Below are 17,092 nucleotides of genomic sequence, written 5' to 3' on the forward strand. Positions count from 1 at the left end.
CTAAAGGCGCTAAGAGCTGCTTACCTCCTTCATTAGGTGGTGGAGCAATTTTAGTCCACTTAAAATTTTAGGCAAAGACTCTTCCTTAACACACACATTACTAAGTTCAGTAAATTTACTAGACATTTGAGATAAAACATTTTCATTAGGTTCTTTGCAGAGATAATTTGAACCAGATCCTCCTGGGCTAATCTTTATCACCGCGTCTGCTACTTCTTATTCCGCATAAGAAATGCCGTCAGGGCCAATATCTAACTCTTCCACTAAACTGCGTAAATTATGACAATACACACACACACACATATATATATATATATATACTAGCTGTTGGGGTGGCGCTTCGCGCCACCCCAACACCTAGTTGGTGGGGGCGCTTCGCGCCCCCCCCAAGCCCCCCCGCGCGCGTAAGTCGTTACGCGCCATATTAGTTACGCGCCATTGTAGTTGTGTCCCTATGTCCCACCTGTGAATATAGATAGATATATATATATATATATATATATATATATATATATATATATATATATATATATATATATATATATATATATATATATATATATATATATATATATATATATGTTTTTAACTACGTAAAACTTGCGAATATACAACATTCTTTGCTGTCCCATTGTCTGTGCATATAAATAGATTGTCAGGTTTACCGACTCTTGAACATGCAACATATAATGGTCCATGGGAAAACAATCCGTATTCAGATCTATACCTCATGATTCTAATGATTGCCCTTGAGCTTTGTTGATGGTGATTGCTAATCGACCATTCCCTGAGTCGCCATCGTCATTTATATATCCCCCTGTGCACCCCGGCGTCCCCTTTGTAGTTATGTCCCTGTGTCCCGGTCGTCATTTATATTCCCTGTGTCCCGGTCGTCATTTGTGTCCCGGTGTTCCAGTCTGTGATTTCTCTTTGAGTGTCCCGGGCGTCATTTATATTCCTTGTGTCCCGGTGTCCCGGTCGTCATTTATATCCCCCTGTGCCCCCCGGCGTCCCCATTGTAGTTGTGTCCCTGTGTCCCGGTCGTCATTTATATTCCCTGTGTCCCGGTCGTCATTTGTATCCCGGTGTCCCGGTCTGTATATACATTCGTTTTTTAGTTTTGTTTTTCTCCTTTATTTTTTTCCTTTTTTCTTTTTTTTCTTTTTTAGTTTATTTAGATTTTTAGATTTTTTAGTTTTTTTATTAGTTTTTAGTTTTTTTGTAGTTTTTACCATTTTTTTAGTTTTTTTTTTTTACTTATGTCCTGGTCGTCATTTATACTCCCTGTGTCCCGGTCGTCATTTGTGTCTCGGTGCTTTGTTGATTGCTAATTTATATTATATTTACATTTATATTTTTTATATTTATTAATATTTTTTTAGTTTTCTTTTTCTCTTATTTTTCAGTTTTTTCCTTTTTTTTAGTTTTTTCTTTTTTAGTTTTTAGTTTTTTTTTGTTTCTTACCTTTTTTTAGTTTTTTTAGTTTTTTTAGTTTTTTAGCTTTTTTAGTTTTTTTATTAGTTTTTAGTTTTTTTTTAGTTTTTGCCTTTTTTTAGTTTTTTCAGTTTTTTTTTAGTTTTTAGTTTTTTACCTTTTTTTAGTTTTTTTTAGTTTTTTAGCTTTTTTAGTTTTTTTTCTTTTTAGTTTTTTTTGTAGTTTTTACCTTTTTTAGTTTTTTTTCTTCTTTTGTATTAGTGTGAAATAATTCAGACGTCATATGCGGACAAACACGACGTCACTCGACAGACAGACAGACAGACATAACCCACAAACAACTTATTTTTATATATATTTATTCATATTTTTTTAGTTTTCTTTTTCTCTTTTATTTTTCAGTTTTTTCCTTTTTTTTAGTTTTTTTCTTTTTTAGTTTTTAGTTTTTTTTAGTTTTTTACCTTTTTTTAGTTTTTTTTAGTTTTTTTAGTTTTTTAGCTTTTTTAGTTTTTTTATTAGTTTTTATTTTTTTTGTAGTTTTTGCCTTTTTTTATTTTTTTCAGTTTTTTTTTAGTTATTAGATTTTTACCTTTTTTTAGTTTTTTTTAGTTTTTTAGCTTTTTTAGTTTTTTTTTCTTTTTAGTTTTTTTTGTAGTTTTTACCTTTTTTAGTTTTTTTCTTCTTTTGTATTAGTGTGAAATAATTCAGACGTCATATGCGGACAAACATGACGTCACCTGATCCACACACAGATCCACACACAGACAACTTATTTATATATATATATAAGATATTATATATCTATCTATATAAAAATAAGTTGTCTGTGGATCTGTGGATCAGGTGACGATCCACAAAAAAGGTAAAAAACTAAAAAGTAAAAAAAAAAACTGAAAAAACTAAAAAAAGGCAAAAACTACAAAAAAAATAAAAACTAATAAAAAAAATAAAAAAGCTAAAAAACTAAAAAAACTAAAAAAACTAAAAAACTAAAAAAACTAAAAACTAAAAAAAAAACTTAAAAAAAAGAAAAAACTGAAAAATAGAAGAGAAAAAGAAAACTAATAAAATTAAGAATAAAATAAAAAAAAAAATAAAAAAGATAAAAACTAAAAAAAAAAGTAAAAAAAAAAACGAAAAAAACTAAAAAAGCTAAAAAAAAGGTAAAAACCAATAAAAAACTAAAAAGAAAAAAAGGAAAAAAAACTAAAAAAACTAAAAACTAAAAAAAAACTTAAAAAAAAGGAAAAAACTGAAAAATAGAAGAGAAAAAGAAAACTAATAAAATTAAGAATAAAAATAAAAAAAAATAAAAAAGATAAAAACTAAAAAAAAAGTAAAAAGAAAAAACGAAAAAAACCAAAAAAGCTAAAAAAAAAGGTAAAAACCAATAAAAAACTAAAAAGAAAAAAAGGAAAAAAACTAAAAAAAATTTTCATCTAAAAAACTAAAAAAAACTAAAAAAGGTAAAAACTAAAAGAACTAAAAAAGAAAAAAAACTAAAAAAAGGAAAAAACTGAAAAATAAAGGAGAAACAATCTAAATAAATGACGACACTCAAAGAGAAAGCGACCGAGACAAAAGGAATGTTCGATTAGCAATCAACAAAGCACCGGGACACAGGGAGTATAAATGACGACGACCGGGACACAGGGACATAACTACAAAGGGGACGCCGGGGTGCACAGGGGGATATATAAATGAATAAAATTAAGAATAAATAAAAAAAAGTAAAAAGAAAAAATGAAAAAAACTAAAAAAGCTAAAAAAAAGGTAAAAACCAATAAAAAACTAAAAAGAAAAAAAGGAAAAAAAACTAAAAAAACTAAAAACTAAAAAAAAAACTTAAAAAAAAAGGAAAAAACTGAAAATAGAAGAGAAAAAGAAAACTAATAAAATTAAGAATAAAAATAAAAAAAATAAAAAAGATATAAACTAAAAAAAAAGTAAAAAGAAAAAACGAAAAAAACTAAAAAAGCTAAAAAAAAGGTAAAAACCAATAAAAATCTAAAAAGAAAAAAAGGAAAAAAACTAAAAAAAAATTTTCATCTAAAAAACTAAAAAAAAACTAAAAAAGGTAAAAACTAAAAGAACTAAAAAAGAAAAAAAACTAAAAAAAGGAAAAAAACTGAAAAATAAAGGAGAAACAATCTAAATAAATGACGACACTCAAAGAGAAAGCGACCGGGACAAAAGGAATGTTCGATTAGCAATCAACAAAGCACCGGGACACAGGGACATAACTACAAAGGGGACGCCGGGGTGCACAGGGGGATATATAAATGACGATGGCGACTCAGGGAATGGTCGATTCACAGGTGGGACATAGGGGAAGCGCCCCCACCAACTAGGTGTTGGGGTGGCGCGAAGCGCCACCCCAACAGCTAGTATATATATATATATATATATATATATATATATATATATATATATATATATATATATATATATATATATATATATATATATATATATATATATATATATATATATATATATATATATATATATATATATATATATATATATATATATATATACCTCTTAAAAATAAACTTCCTCTGCATCGAGAGCCAGGTACCTTAAATCCTTTTTCAAGAGCTTTTTCCCAGGTCTGACGCCTTCCCGGACAGTCCTAAATACTCGCCAAATCATTGAACTCTTACAATCCAAATCCCTTATGATCAAAATTGTCTACAATTTCCAAATCCCCATCATTAGGACAACTATGATTTTTATCGGACTCATACTCCTGTATTTCAAAAGACAGGAATTCTTTGAACACAGAACAGGAATGGTAAAACTGCCACATATATAACCAAACGAATCAGGGTTGCTATAACATATCCAACAAAAACTAACAGACGCAGAAAAAAGGTAGTTCAGTTCATTAATAACGAGAAACTAAACAGTACCAACTTTGTGTACAGACAAGAATTCAGACTAAATCCAAGAATAAGCTTGTTCCATATAACCCGTCTAAAAAATAAGAATAGTGTCATTTAAGTGTGTTTTAGCTTTCCTTAAAAGTTTACTCTAATAATAGTTATAATTCCTATAAATTATTTCGTCAATTTAATTTTCTCTAAGAATACGTAGATTTTTATTGGAGTTTGTGCCTCTTATCAATCAAATTCAAAAATGTTTGGAAATATAGTGTTAAGAGAATAATATCTTTTTTCGCCTTTGACGTACTGAATAAACAACCCAAACAATTTATTGTTATTAAAGACTGTACATGTAGATAAAACAGTTTTCACTCAGTGGCTTTTCCGATTGGTACCTTACCCATTCTTTCTTCCTGTCATAAAAAAAAGCGGCAAAAATTAAACATACTAAAAAGATAAACGTGAATTTCAATTGAAAATAAAGTTATTGATCCTGAGACACACTGCTTTGTAATTTGACATGGCACTGCAATACCAGGAGAATACCAAGTTAACTTAAGAGCCCACATATATTTGCTTCTTACAAAATATGCATCCCGTTTCTCATTTTTATGGAGAAAATTCAAGTTTGAACAAAGAAAAAATGTAAAGGAGCGGTAGAGTGTATTCCATAAAATGCGAAAAATTAAATTGGAATCTCCTACTTCATCACAGTACTGATCTTACTGAAAATCACTCCGTAATGTTAAAAAAAAATCCACTCTGAGGCCGAAGTTCTCACAAGGTTCGTCTGGAAAATGGAAGAAAACTTCAAGTCTCTTTTTGGCTTTTACAGCTTGAGCTTTGAATAAAGATTTCAATTTGAAAATTTCATTTTGGAGATATTTCCAAACCCAATTTTATAGGGATTGAACCAAAAAATAAATTGAAACTGACTATTCTAACAAAGGTCCAAACAATCAATGACAATTGAAAAAGAAATTTCCTCTACCAGCCCGAAATAAAAATCTTCAAAAGCAGCGATAAGTCAGGAAAATATACTGTGAAGCTCTTCCCCCTCAAAACTACCTAAACAGAGGGCAATTTTTAGTAGGCTGTAAGTATAAAAATTACAATCTTGAAAGAATTCCAAGCATTATTTTAATGCTATGACAACTCTGTCCCACCTATAATCTGTAAAAATATGAATTTTCATTCGTGCTGACTTTCGTTGTTTCTTTTTTATTTTTCTTCTGCCCTTTTTTATAAAAGAGAATTGAGGAGAGAATCCCTCATCAAGTGAATGATTGAAAGTTATCACCCTCAATAATAGACTCATTAAATCCTACCTCGATCACAGAATTATGAACAAGCTTTGTTTTGGCACCACTGAGCAAGACTTTTCCATCAACATACATCGGCCGTTTCCCCTCATTAACCAGAATGAATTTTCCAAGGGACGTCAGCCTGATTACTCCTTGCCTTCGGGATATTTTCCACGCCGGACCTTCACGAGATAAGTCAATGTCCACTGCACTGTTGGGCGTACTCCGTCCGATAGTGACTTCCTTTGACCTAGATTTTGATATATTAGCTTGTCAGAAAAATGGACTTAGAAGCAAAACAAATAAGAATACAGGCAGCTCATACGATAGATAAATCCCCACTGGAGAATGAAAGTCAGAATCAATTGAGCAGCAAAATTAATTCCTATCCTTCTTACAGCCATATAGCGGCGGTTTGTTTCATGTAGAATGATAGAAACTGGCATTTAATTAGTGAAAACAAAAGAGTAAAATTTCAGTTTGTCCCAACAAAACTGCAAGTAACTATAACAAACGATTAGAGCGCTTACAAAAAGGTAAAACACTGAGCAAAGATAAAGTTTATTTAGATTCAGAATAAAAGCAGCACACGCAAAGTTTTCAATATATAAAATAAATTCTTCCTCAAATTTAACTATAAAATTTTGGTTCGACATGAGCAAAGGGATAATCGCAAGGCATGCTAATAAGTCCGAGTTAAATAACGCTAGAGTTTCTAAACTTTGTTGAAGTTCCCCAAGCATGAGGTTTATCTACGAACAGAAAAAGGAGGAGCTAAAAAAAAGCCTAGTTCTCGAAATTCCCCAGCCGAGAAACGAAAAAGTTTTCTCAACCATAGAAATCGATCAAAGCTCGAATTTCACCATGAAAATATAATTATTCCTTCTCTAGCACTAATAAAAAACTTCTCAATTTGGGAAGATATCTTCACGGAAATTAGAATCCTATTCGATACAAGGGAGCCAAAGCTGAGATAACAAGCACTATAACAAGCTTAATTGACGCACTTCTCTTTTTCGTCAATCTGATTAGAGCAGATTATCCTAGGGAATTTGTAAGGCAGCAAAACAGACTTAAGTATTATTAGGTGTGGACTTCAGTGTATACAAAGCAAAGAGCGAAACAGATCCAGTATTGAGCTAATGAATATTGACATGTTGTCATTCGTAGCCCTTCATACCCAACATGTTGTCATTCGTAGCCCTTCATACCCAAGCTACTGATAAAGTGAGTTGAGAGTCACAATTTGTGAGTCACAGGTTGAATTTTGAACACTCGGAGTAAATTATGACTCCTGCAAATTGGGTGACCTTTCTCAAGAGCGGAAAGCCCATGCTTTTGCCTGAGTGAGGCAAGATTACCGAAGATCGCAAAAAATTATCAGATTCACCGTAACGATATACTACTATTACGACTACTAACAACCCACTGCGGCACTGAACCACTTCAGGGCAATATAGCAGACACACACTCCTCCTCCATCCCAATCCATCCAAAGCCTCCTTATGTACACCCTCAAAAGAAGTTCCAATTTTTCTTAGATCATTCCTTACGACCTACTCCCACCCCACTCGAAAACGACTTACTTTCCATCTGGCCCTAGATTGTACACGGAAAAGGACAATCTTTGGTGATCTGTCGTTCTTCATCCATACAACGTGGTCATCTCAGCCTTTCTCCCATTAAAGCCCTAGAAAGCGGGATATAACCATACTTTTCGTATTCAATGACAATTCCTCCGGAAAGCATCAAACACTTCCTTCTCCGTGTCTCGGAGCACCAACATTTCAGAACCATACACGACTACTGCCACCACTTTAGCTTCTAATATTCCAATCGTGGTCGCAAACTTATTTTCTTACTCCCAGATTTTTTTCAATTGTGAAAAAAAAAACTAGGTATTGGCTATTCTACTTTTAAAATCTTCACTGTTTCCACCACTTTTACTGATAATACTACCTAGGCAAGTAAAGCTATTCATTTGATGAATCTTCTCGTTACCCAACGTCACCTTTTGACCTTAACTTATTCCCAGTCTAAGCAACTTGATCTTTTTAACATTTATTTTATAACCTGTTGCATCCTGAACTCTCAAAACCTTAGAAAATCATTCATTTTGCCAATATTTTCATCTAGAAAAATCAAATCATCAGTATATTCCAAGTCTGGGTGAATTTTACTTTTCCATTTGATTCCATACTCTCCCTTGGCCTTTGCCGTTTTCCTACGGACAAAATCCTTGAAAAAGATGTGATGAGGTTATTAACGTGTTTTATCTAGAACCAGGAGTTAAGTAGGGTTCCATTTTATCCCTCTTTTATATAACAGGGATAAAATGGAACCCTACTTAACTCCTGGTTATAGATAAACCACGTTAATAACCTCATTTCCCACCTTAACGATAGTAATATTATTTTCATAAAAAAGCCTAATCTTCTAATGTATTTATCTGATATACCATACAAGGATAATGCCTGCGGTAAATCTTTTCTATCGACTGAATCAAACACTCGCTCATAATGCATAAAACTGCATAGTAAGGAAGTCTGATGACTGAGGCACTTCTCAATTATTAATTTAAGAGTGAAAATTCAGTCGACACATCCACTTTCCCTCCTAAAACCACACTATTCTACTCTTAAAACTATATCCATAGCATCTCTTAGGTTTAAAGAGTATCATTATACTAGGTAATTTACTTCCCAGAGAAACCAAGCTAACACCTTTATGATTACCCCACTCATCTGTATCACCTATCTTATAGAGGGCTTAATTATAGTTTTCTTAAAATTTTTAGTTATTTCCTCTTTATCAAAAACTATATTCATAACCTTCACTAATTTATCTCTAACTTCACAACCACTGTATTTAGATATCTCAATTAGCATACTATCAGCACCTTGGGTCTAGTTGTTTTGAATTCCTTTTAACAGTGTCACTAGTTCCCCCTTGTAAAATAAATCTTTCTTCACTTCCAAAATTTCACAAGTCTTTTCACTTTTTTCAATATCATTCCCTGTAACTCTATAAATACTTAAAACAGTCTCAAAATATCTAGCACATCTCTCTTTAACTCTTTATGGATAGGCCTTCCTATATACCTTAGTATATTGTATCAATCCAGCCATTGGTTTACAATAACACAATCAATAGGTATGGCTGTCTTACGATTATGCGAGTGTTAAGCTCACTTATGGACCATTTTATGACCAAATACTGTATTGGTTATAAGTATGTTGTTAAACCTTCAAACAACAGTCTGTAACCTTTATTGTTTTCCATTCTTACATCAAATTTACCTGGGCTAGGATACCATATATCTCTGTTTCTAACAACCTGGATTTTCCAATAACCTTTATTATTTTTCATTCCTACATAAAATTTAACAGGGCTAGGAAACCATATATCTCTGTTTCTAACAACCTGGATTTTCCAGTCTCCTAATAAAAATGCCGTACTTCAGGATACTATCAATTTGTTCCTGAAGCTGTAAGTAAAATTGAGAAGAAGTCACTACTATTTCCATCAGTCACTTCTACAGGGGGCAAATACTACTATGACTGATACCTTGCACTTTTTAGTCGTCAAAGGATTAACCAGCCATCTGTTATTAATACCTTCCCAATTTAAGCAAGACTTAGCAGTTTCCATATTAATCAGGAGCCCAACTCCATACCTATACACCCCACCCTTCCTATCTGAGTAAATAAATTCTATTTCAACCTGTTTTCGTGTTTCCTGTCCCTGGGATATTAGGAGTTTTGTGTTCGAAACTCCTAATAAGTCCAGTTCAAAACGTCTGAATCTGTCACTAAAAATGTCAATACGGCGGTCATTTTTTAACATGGTGGCATTCCAAGTTACAATTCTTATAGTATTCAAATTATTCAAAATATTATTGCCTCAGGAAAAGCAGTAGGTCCCAAATCAGTCATGGAGAGGGACTAATACACCTTCTGAGGTCGACACGAAGTGCTTAAGCCGGCTTAGAACCGGGACAGCAAGAAGTCCCTGGGATCCTCCAGTATGAAATGAGGCTCTGTGCAATCCTGGGCCCATCTCAGTTACAACATGGTCTTTCGCACTTGAAGATGCTCTTCTATCAACAATAGTCACAACCATACACAAGGAATTTCAAGCCTATTACCTCCGACTCATTATATATCCATGCCTACAAATATTACACTATCATAAGGAGGCCGTCCGCAAAAGGTAAATTATCTAGAAAGAAGATACCCTAATAATATGATAATATTGAAGCAACAAGAAAGTGCATGATAACAAACTAAAAAACAGTTTCATGCGATATTTACAACAATAAAACTAAATAAACAAACTTAAACAACAGTTAAAAGTCCTGAATATGAAGTTACACCGCCATCCATTATTCATCCCAACAAGTAAATTGTACTTAAATAATTTGTGAGGGCTTTCAATGGCAAGAGCCAAAGGCCTTGTGAAGTGTGCCAGAAAGACAAAGAGTCAGAAAAAGCCAGCTTCTTCATTTGTACATATTTTTCAATGCAGAAATGGCTACTTTTATACATTTCAATTATATATATAAAAAATTGCAGTAACGTTTTTCATTAAGTTATAAGCCGTGAGTGGTTAAAGCTTAAAGAGAACAACTATTACTTAATATTGAAGTGGAGCCACAAAAAACTGAGCCCCCTCCCCCTACATAATTGTAATATTGTATAGTTTTTAAATTACTTAAGACTAAAAAACACGTACAGAGAACTCGAGTTATTAACAATGTATAAATAAATAGTGAATTATTTTCTATTAGACCTCATAAGACATGGAGAGAGGTGGCATAGAAACAGTTTAAAATCATTCCTCCAGCTAATTAAATTAAAAATAAAAGTTTTCTCAAATAATAAGCAGCGCAATTGTGAAAAGGAGTTGTCATAGAAACTTCAAAAGAAGATTAGAAATTGAAAGTTCTTGTGCACTTTTTAAGAGTCAAGAATAACTGGAGGGCAACAATCCCCCTCCACAAACACCAAAAACAAGATGAACAATAGGAAATTCTTTTCAAAAGACAGTGGGAAACTAATTAGAATGAATATTTCGGTCGTATGTCCGTCCTCAGCAAGACATAAATATATAAGAAGAAAAACCTACAAGATACAATCATTATGACTAAAATGATCCTTTTTTAACAGTCCCAGCATCCTTACTTCAAGATGATATTATAAAAGCTCTAAATTCTAATACTGCTTCTGTTCCTTTTGATTCTGCCTTAAGCAGCCATGTGTTTAAAATCCTAGCCAAAAAATACTTTTTGAAGAATTCACCTTTATTAGCAATGACCTAGGCATAAAGCAAGTAGTTCGAGAAGCAATTAAAATTAGACTTGAGATTAATAATAATAATTCCTTAAATAGGGACTTGGGAGAATATATACTAAATGCTCTATACACAAATTTAATTAAAAACGGTCTTACAAAATATTATGAAAAACAATAGATATAACCTGTCACAAATAGACCTATAAGATCAGTAGCCAAAAAGCAAAATTAGCACTAAAAACGTGTTTTAATCATTCTCTTTCATTTCAATGAATGCCTCGTTTAATCACCATTTATTTATCAGTCCTGATTGAACTTCACTGAAGTAAGGATGCTGGGACTGTTAAAAAAAAAGAAAAAAAAGAAAAAAGTTTAGTTATATTGACTGTATCTTATTGTATTCCTTATTGTTCTTTTTGTGTTTGATGTTTGTGATGGAAAGGCTGTGTGGTCTACGTCACTAATCAAATCCCCCTTCAATGCCTCTTTTTTCCCAAAGACATCCGATCAAAACTTTGTTAAAGCCGTTTTGTTAAGCATAGTTGAAAAGTCCAATAACTATACCTCTGAAGATGTCAGCACCTCTCCGTAGCCCTTGGGACAAAAGCTGTAAGTAATGCAATTCGCTCATTGTTTACATATAGTATTTGTTATCGGGAAGGAGGGGGGGGGGGCATATTTGGCCAATGGCGTCCGAAAAGACCAAAGTCATTCAAGCAAAGCTTTCAGGGAATGTTGAGAGGAAGTAAAAGTAAAAAAGTAAGTAAGACGGGACTAGACTCTTAAGGTCCACACCGGCAGTAATGATCTCTCTTTCATGGCCCTTCAGCCAGGAAGTGCAATGGGGGCTGGGGGCAAACCCTCCTGTGCTTTCACACACCCTTCCTGAATGTTGAGAGGAGTGTTGAACCAATTCAGAACACTATGTGCAAGCTGTTTGTCAAAAGGGCGTATCTCAGGAATGGCTTACAGTGTTAAGTTGGAACTTTCAAGGAATGATGGGGGAGGGGTGGCCAATTGACCAAAAGGAAACATGTGAATATTGCTACTACTATTACTACTGCAACTACTGCTATTACTGCTAAAACCACTGCTACTACAGCTACTGAAACTACTACTTCTGTTACAACTACTATTGAGGTGAAAATTTTAGAAAATGTTGAGGAGGAAGTCATGCTAAACCAAAACACATTATGTGCATACACTTTGTAAAGAGGGTGCATCAGGAATATCTTAAGAACAGTTTAGAGCATTAAGTTGAAACTTGCAGGGCATGATGAGGGATGTTCAACTGACCAAAAGATAATATAAGCATACTACTGTTGCTACTAATGCTGCTGCTGCTACTGTTACTATAGCAATGACTACTACTACTACTACTAAGCCTAAGGTATGAAGGTGAATATTTCAGGGAATGTTGAAGGGGGAGTTGAACCGAATTAAAACATACCCTGTACATACAGGTTGTCAAAAGGGCGTATCTCAGAAATGGCTTATTGTGTTTAGTTAGAATTTTCAGGGAATGATGAAGGTGATCATCAATTAATTACGATACAAAATGTGCATATTACTAATACAAGTATTTCTACTACCACAGTTACCCTCTGTGCAAGGTGCAATAGAGGGTAAATCAGAAACAAGTATGCCTTTATACTCTGTCACTGTGAACAATCCCCTACTTCGCTTGTCTCCCCTAGTGCTAGAAAGGAGTTTATCGACAACATGTGTCCGACTCAGGTTTTAACCGATTCTATGTTGCTGAAACGTAACCGAACTGACTGGAGGTTAATCACCGATTCTCTTGCTTCTGCCGAAGCAGTCGCAAAAGCTACGTCATCACGACATAAAATCGAGACGCAAGTTAAGAAGCCCCAGTACATCGGCATAGTTAAGCAAATTCTCGAATCTGTATCCGAAGAAAAACTACCAAGTTTAATTCGAGGTTGTGAAAAGGCCACACGCTGTGGTGAGACCCGAGCTCACAAATTGTACTTTTCCAGGAAAAACAATCTACTCCAAGCTATTGCCAAGCCACTGAAAATCTGCCTAGAGCTCTTTAAAATTGAAGAATTTCGATTCCTACCACGAAGATGTTACCGTTGCCGTGAGACCACATCTGGCCAAAGACTGTACCAATCAATAAAAGTACTGAGTCTGTGGGAGCCTAGATCACGTAAGCACGAAGGAAAACCCATGCAAGCTACCTCGTAAATGCCTGAACTGTGGATCCAACAAACACACCTGCTATCATGCAGCTTGCTCTCGAAATATGTCAACTAGTCCCCTTCAATTCACAACATGATGTGCCATACTTTCTCTTGGAATATGAATGATAGTGAGTAATATCCGCCTGCTCACAAAACACCGTTTTAATAAAAGAACTTACCAATCATCGCCTACATCTCCAAAAAGAAACAGCGGAAAAGATCCTAAAAAACCCTGATCAATTATGGAAGCTGCACTCTAAACGTCGGAAGGCAAATAATGAAAAGGTATTGGACATCACTGAGGACAAGTGGGTCCAGTATTTTGCGGAAGAGTTCAAACATCCCGAAGAGTCTAAGAACCGCAATTTTACAAATTAGCTCGATAGTGTCGTAACGAAGGAGCCTAACAGTTTTGTAGTCACTAGTCCTGACGTAGCGTTCCAGTGTAAAAAAAAAAAAAAAAAACTTCAAGAGGAGCCGACAACTTGTATGCCCTCCATCTTCTATATAACAATAATCTATTATTTGAACACCTATCCGTTGTCTACCAGATTGTGACGAATCAAGGTGTCGTCCCTGATCTATTTTATTTGGGTGTTTTTGTGCCCATTTTTGATAAAGGAAGCCACCGGATGACCCTTCCTCTTATAGACCAATCACCCTTTCATCCGTACTCTGTAAGCTGTTTGAACTTCTGATAACCAGTGAAATCAAGTCTGAACGTAAAATGCCGCCCCACCAGTTTGGTTTTTAGCCTAAACTAGGCTGCACGCATGCCCTAAATGCACTAGCGAATATTCTGCTTGATGCACATAATAGTGAAGAAAGTTTGACCCAAGGTCAGTATGATGTCAAAAGGGCATTTGATTCGAGCATTCATTCACAAATCCTCTTTGAACTATATAAGAGTGGTGTTAGTACCTTTGTTATCCAAGTGCTGCGTAGTTTGTATGACCGTATAAATGTTAGACTAAAGCTTAAGAATAGGCTGACAGCAAAACCAATATATGTACATAAAGGAATCATACAAGGGTCTCTCACTTCTCCTGATTTGTTTAATAATAGTGTAATCAGGGCCCAAGCGGTAGTTAAACCATTTTGTATTTATAAAGGTAAAGATGTATCGTTAATTGGTTTTGCGGATGACGTCATAAACATCGCCAGAATGTTATCACGTTTGGACGAAAATTTTGCACTGTTAAAGAAATCATATGATAATATCGGTTTAGATTTTAATTTAAGTAAAAGTTAAGTGTTGCTATTCAACTGGAAAAATTCTAAGCATACCCCATCAATAAAACTGGGAAATCATGATCTTATACCTTCACAATCCATTACTTACCTTGCTTTACCCATAGGTGATAGCTTGAAATCTACTCGTTCGCTGCTAGTAAAACATGTAAATAAGCAGATCCGAACAAGTTATGCTGGTATCGTTTCTGTTAAACTTAATTTAAATCGTCATCTACTAGGTCGTCTATTACCTCTGTATGTTTACTACATATTCTTTATTCGACACCATTTTGGAAGTTATTACGAGGAAAGGATAAAATAGAAATTCGCTCTACCTATTTCCGTTATGCCAAATTCCTATTCCAGCTCCCAATATGGACCAGAAATACTAAGATCATTCAGCAATATGGGATAATTGACCCATCCGTTGCCGTTCAATCGGCCATTACCAATTATGAAAAACAGCTGATTACATTAGAACACGAATGGCAATCTTTACTTATGTAGATTCGTTTTTATGTTGTTTCTTTTTTATATGTGTGTGTATATAAGTTATTTTGGTGGTGTCGCTTTTTCTTTTCTTTTACTTTTACTTTATTTCCTGTATTCCATCCGTGTACAATTTTCTTGACGGTTTAACAATAAATACATGGATACAAAGAGCTACCATAAGCCAATGGTGAGCATTAGTACAATCAAAAAGTTTTCCAAGTGCAAAACAATCATAAAACACATCAATAAATAAATGAAACCAAAAACGAACAGAAATTACAGCAAACATTAATTTCTGTTCCTTATTAAATTTTTTTTCATTGGTTCAGGAAGGATATTCTTAATTATTTCGTTAAAACATTAAATTCTTATAGAGAAAATTCTCTATAAGAATCAAAATTCTAACCATATACATGTTCGACGAAATTTACGGAAATCTTTTTGGCCACTTATAAAAGAAACTAGAACTTTTAATTTCTGTTCAAAGGAGCCTTCCCCAGCATTGTTTGACAATTGGTTCGATACAATCACCCGTGGTAAAAAAAACAAGAGACCCATGATCTTTCTTTTAGAAAAAAAAGTTTTGTAAATATGGAGCTTGAAACCTCAATATTAGAGTTCCCTTATAAGATGAATCTAACGGTGCAATTTTCATCAAGATCACTTGCTTATTTGGGGATGTTTCCCCTTTTTCGAAAATCAGGCAAATTTTCTAAGACATATAGCTTTTAATAGGTAGCCCAAAACTTAAGGCACCAAGGACACTAAAATGGAATGAGATTCTCAAAGTTGGTTAAGTGGATTGTTAATCAACCATATGAATCTAATAATACTGGGAAACCTGTGCATCTCAATTTTTAATTCAAAAGTTATGAAGTTTTTACACTTAGCCGGCGCTAAGTCTAGAATTTCTAAGCGAAGACTCTCAGAACAATGCTTTTCAATTCTAAGAAACAACTGGTAGCTGAACAGTTACAGCTTCTTTTCCCCTACACATAACTCAGCTTCGATATGAAAGTCTAACCTTTCGAAACTTACTCATAAATTATGTCCTGCGTTAGCTACAATTTCGACTTGACTCAGGAGTCAATGGAAAAAAATAAACAAAAACTTGTCGAATGGACTTCATTGATGAAATTATCTCCGGGAATACATAAGAAAAAGAATCTCACGATCTTCTATTTTACGATTCTGATATACTTTTTATTGCTACCCTTTCTTTCTTAACATTAATAGCAATGACTATTACACTTATCAAACTAATCGATTAGCAGCGTCTTTGAAAAAAATTCCCTTGTTTACTTACTTGACATGATAATTGATTACTTTTCCTTTAAGCATCGAAAGTGTTTGTGAATCAAATTCTTGGAATTCCGTACCGAGGAGACTTTCTGCAACATTCTGTAGGCTCTTCACTTCACTTTCAAGACGACGAATCGACCGCTTTGACATTCTAGAATACCAAAATTGTTTGTATGAATATTCTGAATAAATAGGAAGTTGCAACTTTTTTCTCTCTACTTTTTTGTTTATAAAAAATGGAAGTTAATGTTATTATAATTTTTTAACACAAAAAAAAAACTATTTTTTTTCTCTTTTATTATTTTTTTTAATTTCTGGGTACGATATGGCACTTTGCGATGACGCTATCAAGTCAAATTTATAAAAACCGATTAAAGACAAATATTAGTTTTAAAATGAGTCCTTAAAAAGATCTCTATGATGCTTCAATGCTCTGCTAGCGGTGAAGAATAAAAAGGGGAGAGAACAGTGCTACTCACACAAAAAAGCAATCTTCCTTATTGTTCAAGATGTTCGGGGCTGGGGGGGGGGGCTGTAAGTGTTCTAAATAGGGTTTTAAACAATGGCAATTACAATGATGTACTTTTAATTTTTATCCGCGCCATTTTCAAGAGGTTTAAGGCTCTTTTTTAAAATTTCTGTAAATTTATTTAGCAAAAAAATATTTTACTGTCAAAATTAACAGAAAAATAATATTCATATCTGGATCAACTACAAATGGCAATTTTTCTCACCAGAGAGCTTTCTTGAAATGCATTTTCAAATTTTTGATTACTATGGGCCGTGGTTCACTCTTCGGTAGATTGCAGTAATTGCTACGACCATGATAACGATAGAAAAGGTTCTAAAAAAATAATTAAAACTTTGAGTTAAATTCTAGAGTCAAAAATACAATTGCTCGTTGGTAGTTTCCTCTGTAACCTGTACCGTGCCCAAAC

At 33.7% G+C, this 17,092-nt stretch overlaps 1 protein-coding gene across 3 annotated transcripts in view; it reads right to left on the reverse strand.

Moving 5' to 3' along the window:
• The window catches only part of LOC136033046 (microspherule protein 1-like), a 66,235-nt gene that overhangs the window by 2,807 nt on the left and 46,336 nt on the right, over positions 1–17,092 (reverse strand). For all 3 annotated transcript variants that reach the window (XM_065713622.1, XM_065713621.1, XM_065713623.1), the window contains 2 exons: positions 16,159–16,305; positions 5,651–5,876 (listed from right to left, as the gene is read on the reverse strand). In XM_065713622.1, the coding sequence (XP_065569694.1) occupies positions 5,651–5,876; positions 16,159–16,305 (373 nt within the window). The remainder of the gene's footprint in view (positions 1–5,650; positions 5,877–16,158; positions 16,306–17,092) is intronic.

Source organism: Artemia franciscana, chromosome 11, assembly GCF_032884065.1.
Source record: "Artemia franciscana chromosome 11, ASM3288406v1, whole genome shotgun sequence".
In the NCBI taxonomy this organism is placed as follows: Eukaryota; Metazoa; Arthropoda; class Branchiopoda; order Anostraca; family Artemiidae; genus Artemia; species Artemia franciscana.